Source organism: Neodiprion lecontei, unplaced genomic scaffold, assembly GCF_021901455.1.
Source record: "Neodiprion lecontei isolate iyNeoLeco1 unplaced genomic scaffold, iyNeoLeco1.1 ptg000063l, whole genome shotgun sequence".
In the NCBI taxonomy this organism is placed as follows: Eukaryota; Metazoa; Arthropoda; class Insecta; order Hymenoptera; family Diprionidae; genus Neodiprion; species Neodiprion lecontei.
The window spans coordinates 317-8,809 of NW_025791834.1; the positions used below are offsets into that span (position 1 = coordinate 317).

General features: G+C 20.4%; 2 protein-coding genes across 2 annotated transcripts; one reads left to right on the forward strand and one right to left on the reverse strand.

Annotated features, from left to right (window-relative positions):
• Nucleotides 1-477: 477 nt before the first annotated feature.
• LOC107218816 (cytochrome c oxidase subunit 1-like) lies at nucleotides 478-2,521 on the forward strand (the record flags this gene model as incomplete). The annotated part of the gene is given in 1 exon segment (XM_046746253.1): nucleotides 478-2,521. A coding segment is annotated over 1 exon segment (1,332 nt), but the record flags the coding sequence as incomplete, so codon positions are not given.
• A 2,726-nt stretch (nucleotides 2,522-5,247) lies between these two features.
• On the reverse strand, nucleotides 5,248-6,129 carry LOC124295704 (NADH-ubiquinone oxidoreductase chain 5-like; the record flags this gene model as incomplete). The annotated part of the gene is made up of 1 exon (XM_046746254.1): nucleotides 5,248-6,129. A coding segment is annotated over one exon (465 nt), but the record flags the coding sequence as incomplete, so codon positions are not given.
• Between the last annotated feature and the right edge of the window lie 2,364 nt (nucleotides 6,130-8,493).

Genomic DNA, 8,493 nt, shown 5'->3' on the forward strand with positions numbered 1-8,493 from the left:
ATTCGAAAAATTTAATTAATGTAAAAAAAAAAATTTTTTTTAAAATTTTTTTTTTTTAAAGAATAAATTAAAAATTATAATATATATATATATATATATATATATATAATTAATAAATAAATTAAATTTTTAATTTATATAAATTATAATTTATAAAAAATTTTAATAAAGAAATTTTAATTTCATAAATAAATTTACAGTTTATCGCCTAAATTCAGCCATTTTATCAAATATTAAATATTGAATAAATGATTATTTTCAACTAATCATAAAAACATTGGTACACTATATTTTATATTTGGAATCTGATCAGGAATATTAGGTCTATCTTCAAGAATAATTATTCGTATAGAACTAGGAACACCTTCATCATTTATTGGTGATGATCAAATTTATAACATAATTGTAACATCTCATGCATTCTTAATAATTTTTTTTATAGTTATACCCATTATAATTGGAGGATTTGGAAATTGATTAATTCCTTTAATACTAGGAGCCCCTGATATAGCTTTCCCTCGAATAAATAATATAAGATTTTGACTATTACCACCATCATTAATATTACTTATTTCAAGAAGATTAGTAGATTCAGGAACAGGAACAGGCTGAACAGTTTATCCCCCATTATCAAGTAATCTCGGACACTCAGGACCATCTGTTGATTATACAATTTTTTCTTTACATATAGCAGGAATCTCATCAATTCTTGGAGCAATTAATTTTATTTCTACAATAATTAATATACGACCAAAAGGAATAAGATTTGAACAAATACCTTTATTCGTCTGAGCAGTAAAATTAACAGCTATTCTTCTTTTATTATCCCTTCCAGTTTTAGCAGGAGCAATTACAATATTATTAACAGATCGAAATATAAATACAACTTTTTTTGACCCTTCAGGAGGGGGAGACCCAATCTTATACCAACACTTATTTTGATTTTTTGGACACCCAGAAGTTTATATTTTAATTTTACCAGCCTTCGGAATAATTTCTCATATTATTTCACAAAAATCAGGAAAAAAAGAAACATTTGGAACTCTTGGAATAATCTATGCAATAATAACAATTGGATTATTAGGATTTGTAGTTTGAGCGCATCATATATTTACTGTAGGTATAGATGTTGACACACGAGCTTACTTTACCGCTGCTACAATAATTATTGCAATCCCTACTGGTATTAAAATTTTTAGATGATTAGCAACTCTATATGGGTCTAAAATAAATTTTAGATCATCTATACTATGAACATTAGGGTTTATTTTTTTATTCACAATAGGAGGATTAACAGGAATTATACTTTCTAATTCTTCAATTGATATTATCCTACATGATACATATTATGTTGTAGCACATTTTCATTATGTTTTATCTATAGGGGCAGTATTTGGAATTATAGCAGGATTTATTTACTGATACCCATTATTTACTGGGATAACATTAAATATAAAATGACTAAAAATTCAATTTACTATTATATTTTTAGGAGTAAACATAACATTTTTCCCTCAACATTTTTTAGGCCTAAATGGAATACCACGACGTTACTCTGATTACCCAGATGCATTTACAATATGAAATATTATTTCAACAATTGGATCAATTATTTCTTTTATTAGAGTATTATACCTAATTTTTATTATTTGAAAAAGAATGTCAACTCAACGACAAATTATATTCATAGAAATTACAAATTCATCTATTGAATGAAAACAAAAATTTCCCCCTTCAGATCATAGATATGAAGAAGTTCCAAGAATAACGAAAAAATTCTATTATGGCAGAAAAATGCATTGGATTTAAACCCCATAAATAAAGTTTTAAACTTTTTTTAGAAAATGATAACCTGATCAAGAATAAATTTTCAAAATGCTAATTCGCCTATTATAGAACAATTAATCTTTTTTCATGACTATACTATAATTATCTTAATCTTAATTACTATATCAATTTTATATTTAATATTAACTATAATATTAAATAAATTTACTAATAAAAACCTTTTAAATAAACAAAATATTGAAATTATTTGAACAATAACTCCTTCAATATTATTAATCTTTATTGCTATACCATCAATTCATCTCCTATACTTAACAGATGAAATTAATAACCCCCTAATTACAATTAAAACGATTGGACATCAATGATACTGAAGATACGAATACTCAGACTTCAAAAATATCGAATTTGACTCTTATATAAACAAATCAATTAATAAAAATTCTTTCCGTTTATTAGATGTAGATAATAATACAATTATTCCATCAAATACACAAATTCGTATAATTGTTAGATCAAATGATGTAATTCACTCTTGAACAATCCCTAGACTAGGGAAAAAAATTGATGCAATTCCAGGACGATTAAATCAAATTAGATTATTAATTAAACGACCAGGATTAATATTTGGACAATGTTCAGAAATTTGTGGGGCTAATCATAGATTTATACCAATTGTTATAGAAAGAATTCCAATAAATTATTTTTTAAAATGAATTAATTCATTTTAATTCATTAAGTGGCTGAAAAGCAAGCAATGATCTCTTAAATCATTTTATAATATATTAGCAAATATTCTTAATGAAAAGAATTAATTTATTAAAATAATAGTTAGTCAAACTATAAATATTAGAAAATTCTAATATTCTTTTATTCCACAAATATATCCTATAAATTGATTATTTTTATTTACAATTTTTACTATTCTTTTTTCTACAATTATTATTATAGCATATTTTAGAAAAAAGAATTTTTTTAAAAAAAAATTCGATAAATTTTTTAAGAAAAAAAAATTTGGTTTCTGAAAATGATAATAAATTTATTTTCAATTTTCGATCCAACTTCAACTTTTTTTCCTAACCTAAACTTAAATTGATCAAGAACATTAATTGGAACATTCCTATTTCCATCAACAACTTTTTGACTAATTATATCACGAAAAAATATTTTATGATGAAAATTAATATATATAATTCATTCAGAAGTAAAAATTTTATTAGGTAATTTTAAAATTAATAGAACATTAATTTTTTCATCTTTATTTTTATTTATTTTATTTAATAATTTTATAGGTCTTTTCCCTTATATTTTTACTAGAACTAGACATTTATCAAATAGAATTACATTATCATTATCTTTATGGTTAAGACTTATACTATTTGGATGATTCAAAAATATAAATCATATATTTACTCATCTTGTTCCTCAAAACACACCAAATGCATTAATACCTTTTATAGTATTAATTGAATCAATTAGAAATTTAATTCGTCCCTTAACACTTGCGGTACGATTAACGGCAAATATTATTGCAGGCCATTTACTAATAACCTTATTAAGAAGAATTGGAACAAAAATTAATATATTATCATCATCTCTTTTAGTAGTTAGACAAATTTCTTTACTAATTTTAGAATTCGCTGTTTCAATTATTCAAGCTTATGTTTTTATAGTACTAATCACTCTATACTCTAGAGAAGTAAACTAAATAATGTCAAATAAAAATATACCCTTTCCTCAACACCCATTTCATTTGGTTAATTACAGGCCATGACCTTTATTAGGATCATTAGCTGTAATAATTATACTTTTAGGTTCTATTAAATGATTCAATTTCAAATTAAAAAATATATTAATATTAGGAATTCTAATCACCATTTTAATTATAATTCAATGATGACGAGACATCATTCGAGAAAGAACCTATCAAGGATTACATACATCAAATGTAATAATAGGAATAAAATTAGGAATAATTTTATTCATTGTTTCGGAAATTTTTTTTTTTTTATCTTTCTTTTGAGCTTTTTTTCATAGATCCCTTTCACCTTCAATTGAAATTGGTAGAATATGACCCCCTAAAAATATTACACCATTTAACCCTTATGATATTCCTTTATTAAATACAATTATTTTAGTTTCTTCAGGGGCTACAATTACATGAGCCCACCATAGATTAATAAATAACATAAAAAAAGAAACACTAAAAAGAATATTATTAACAATCATCTTAGGTATTACTTTCTCAATCTTACAATGATATGAATATTTAGAAGCACCATTCACAATAGCAGATTCAATTTATGGATCAACTTTCTTTATTGCTACAGGATTTCATGGAATTCATGTATTAATTGGTACAACATTTATTATAATTAACTTATTTCGGGTGTATTTAAATCATTATTCTAATTTTCATCACTTTGGATTTGAAGCAGCCGCATGATACTGACACTTCGTAGATGTAATTTGACTTTTCCTTTATATTTCTATTTACTGATGAAGAACATACTAATATATTTATATAATATAACTTTAAGTATAATTGATTTCCAATCAATAAGTCTAACAAAATTTAGTATAAATAATTAAATTAATATTTAATACCTTAATAATAATTATAATAATTACTATTATTATATTAACTATTTCAATAATCTTATCAAAAAAAACATTTTATGAATTAGAAAAAAATTCACCATTTGAATGTGGATTTGATCCAAAAGGATACCCACGTATATCATTTTCTATTCGTTTTTTTTTAATTGCAGTTATTTTTTTAATTTTCGATGTTGAAGTAACGTTAATATTACCAATAATTATAACCTTAACAATTTCGAATATAAAAATTTGACTATTTATAGTATCATACTTTATTTTAATTTTATTATTAGGATTATACTATGAATGAAAATTTGGGGCATTAAACTGAATTTAAACCTACAAAGTTGAAATAAAATTTATATTCAGTTTCGACCTGAAATTATAGTTATTTATTAATAACTCTACTTTATAGGATAATAGTTAAATATAACATTTGATCTGCATTCAAAAATTATTAATATCAATTAATTTATCTTAAATAATTTATATTAAAATTAATTGAAGCCAAAAAGAGGCTTATTATTGTTAATAATAAAAATGAATAAAAATTCCAATTAAATAGAAATATAAATAAAAAAGCTTCTAACTTTTTATTAAATGATTAAAATTCATTTATATTTCTAATTTATATAGTTTATAAAAACATTACATTTTCATTGTAAAAATAAATTATTTAATTTTATAAATTAAATGTTTAAAGATTTAAATAAATCATCATATTATCTTCAATAATATACTTTAAATTTTAAGCTATTTAAACATTTATATTATAAAAAAATAATAAAAAAATAAAAAAGCAAATAATAAAAATAAATTTAAAACATTATTAAAATAAAAAATTAATAAATCTATAAATATATAAAAATTTTTCATAAAAATTATAATTATTCTTCTTTTATAAAATTCTAATCAATTTTGATTAAAATTTAATGTTAATTCTTTATTTATAAATATAATGTTTTTAATTAAACCATAAGTAGAAATAACAGGTAAAAACCATATTGTTCTAAAAAATATCTTTAAAAAATAAAACTTTAACTTAAACATTTTAACATTTAAATAATAAATAAAAAATCCAAATAATATACCTAAAAAAATAATTAAAATTGGTAAAATTTTTATATAAAAAGGCAAAATAATGGTATATCTATAAGGAAAAATTAATCAACTAAATATAGAACCCCCTAAAATTACTATCAATATTATAAAATATATTGAATTATTTATATAAACATCATAATCATTTAAATAATTTAATCTAATTATATTATATCAACCTAATATTGAAAAATAAATCAAACGAAAAGTATAAGAAACTGTTAAAAAAGTTGAAATAAAAAAAATAAATATAATAAATATATTATAATTTAATATTAAAATTATTTCTAAAATTATATCCTTAGAATAAAACCCAGCTAAAAAAGGAAATCCACATAAAGATAAATTAGAAAAATGAAAACAAATAGAAGTAAAAGGTATTTGATTAAATATTGAACCTAATAAACGAATATCCTGAAAATTATTCAATCCATGAATAAAAACTCCTGAACATATAAATAATAATGCTTTAAAAAATGCATGTATTAAAAGATGAAAAAAAGCTAAAAACTTAAATCCTAAAAATAAAATTCTTATTATTAAACCTAATTGACTTAAAGTTGATAAAGCAATAATTTTTTTTAAATCAAATTCAAAATTCGCATTTAATCCAGACATAAATATAGTTAATCTAGATAATAATAAAAATATAATAATAAAATTCTCTCTATTAAATAAATTTTCAAATCGAATTAATAAATAAACCCCTGCCGTTACTAAAGTAGAAGAATGGACTAATGAAGATACAGGAGTAGGAGCAGCTATTGCTGCAGGGAGTCAAGAAGAAAAAGGAATTTGAGCACTTTTAGTAAATGAAGCAATCAAAATTATTAAAGTAATTACTATTATAAAAGAATTATATTTTAAAACATCTATATAAAAATAAAAATTCCAACCCCCAAAATTTATTATTCAAGAAATTGATAATAATAAAAAAATATCACCAATACGATTAGAAATAACAGTTAATATACCAGCATTAAAAGACTTAACATTTTGATAATAAATTACTAAACAATAAGAAATCAAACCTAACCCATCCCAACCTAATAAAATACTAATTAAATTTGGACTAACAATTATTAATATCATTGATACAACAAATAAAATTACCAATATAATAAATCGATTCAAATTTAAATCATTTATTATATAAGAATTTCTGTATAAAATTACCAAAGAAGAAATAAATAAAACTGTTCTTATAAAAATTAATGATATCCAATCAAATAAAAATGTTATTACTACACAAGTAGAATTAATTTCAATTAAATTATATTCAACAAAATAAACTAAATCATATAATAAAAAATAAATACTTAATATAAATAAAAATATTCTAATAAAAAAAATTATAATAAAACTAAATAAACAAATATTTAATATAAAAATAATTTAAAAACTAAATTTAATTTTCTTTGACACCACAAATCAATATTTTAAATAAACTATTTAAATTAATTTATATTCAAACAATAAAAGATTCTCTATTTAAAATAATTAAATTTAAAGGAATTCAATGTAATATTAATAAAATATACTCACGAACATTACCTTGAGAAAATGAATAAAAAAAATAATTTATTTTACCATGTTGAGTAAAAGAATATAAATATAATGTATAACAAGCTCTAAAAAAAGATAAAAAAATGACTAATAAAAAAATTATTTTACTTCATATAATTAATCTATTGATTAATATAATTTCACCTATTAAATTTAAAGAAGGAGGGGCTGCTATATTTGAAGAACATAATAAAAATCATCATAAACATATTCTAGGTATATAATTTATTAAACCCTTATTAATAAATAATCTCCGTCTTCTTAAACGTTCATAAATAATATTTACTAAACAAAATAAACCTGAAGAACATAAACCATGAGAAATTATTAACAAATAAGAACCATAAATTCCTCATCTTATTAAAGTTAATAGCCCAGATAATATTATTATTATATGAGCAATTGAAGAATAAGCAATTAAAGATTTTAAATCAACTTGAAATATTCTAATTAAACTAATATAAATTCCTCCTATTATTCTCAAAACAATCAAATAAATATTAAAAAAAATACCCATATTAATTAAATATATATAAACCCGTAATAAACCATACCCTCCTAACTTCAATATAATAGCAGCTAAAATTATTGACCCACAAACAGGAGCTTCTACATGAGCTTTAGGTAATCATAAATGTATAAAAAAAATAGGTAACTTTACTAAAAAAGCAAAAATTAAAAATACATATAAATAAAAAATATAAACTTGAAATAAATTTTCCACAGAAAAAATATAATTTAAATTTTTAAATTCAAAAAATAAATAAATAATTCTTAATAATAAAGGTAAAGAAGCAAATAAAGTATAAAATAATAAATGAATCCCTGCTTGAACCCGATCCAATTGATTACCTCAACCTAAAATTAAACAAAAAGTAGGAATTAATCTACATTCAAAAAAAAGATAAAATAAAAATAAATTATTTACAGTAAACGTCAAAAATAAAAATAAAATTAAAAAAAATATCAATAAAATAAAATAATTTAAATAAATTTTTAATTCATAAATAAAATACCTTGATATAATTATTAATGCCCCAATTCATAAAGTTAATAATACTAAACCAAAAGATAAATTATCACACCCCAAAAAAATATTTATACTCTTAAATTCAAATCTATAATTTCCAGAAAATATAAAAAGAAATCTTAAAAAAAATAAATTAAACTGAAAAAATCAAAAATTATTTTTAGAAACTATAATTAAAAATAATAAATAAAAATAAAACTTTATCATTAAAAAATATTTAAAACTTGAAAATAATCATTACCATGTAAACGAATTATATAAATTAAAATAGATAAACCCAAAACTCCTTCACAAACTCTAAAAATTAAAAAAATTATAATAAAATACATCTCTAATATATATATATTTAAAAATAAAATTAATATTAAATATAAAATTAAAATAATAAATTCAATTCTTAATAAAAT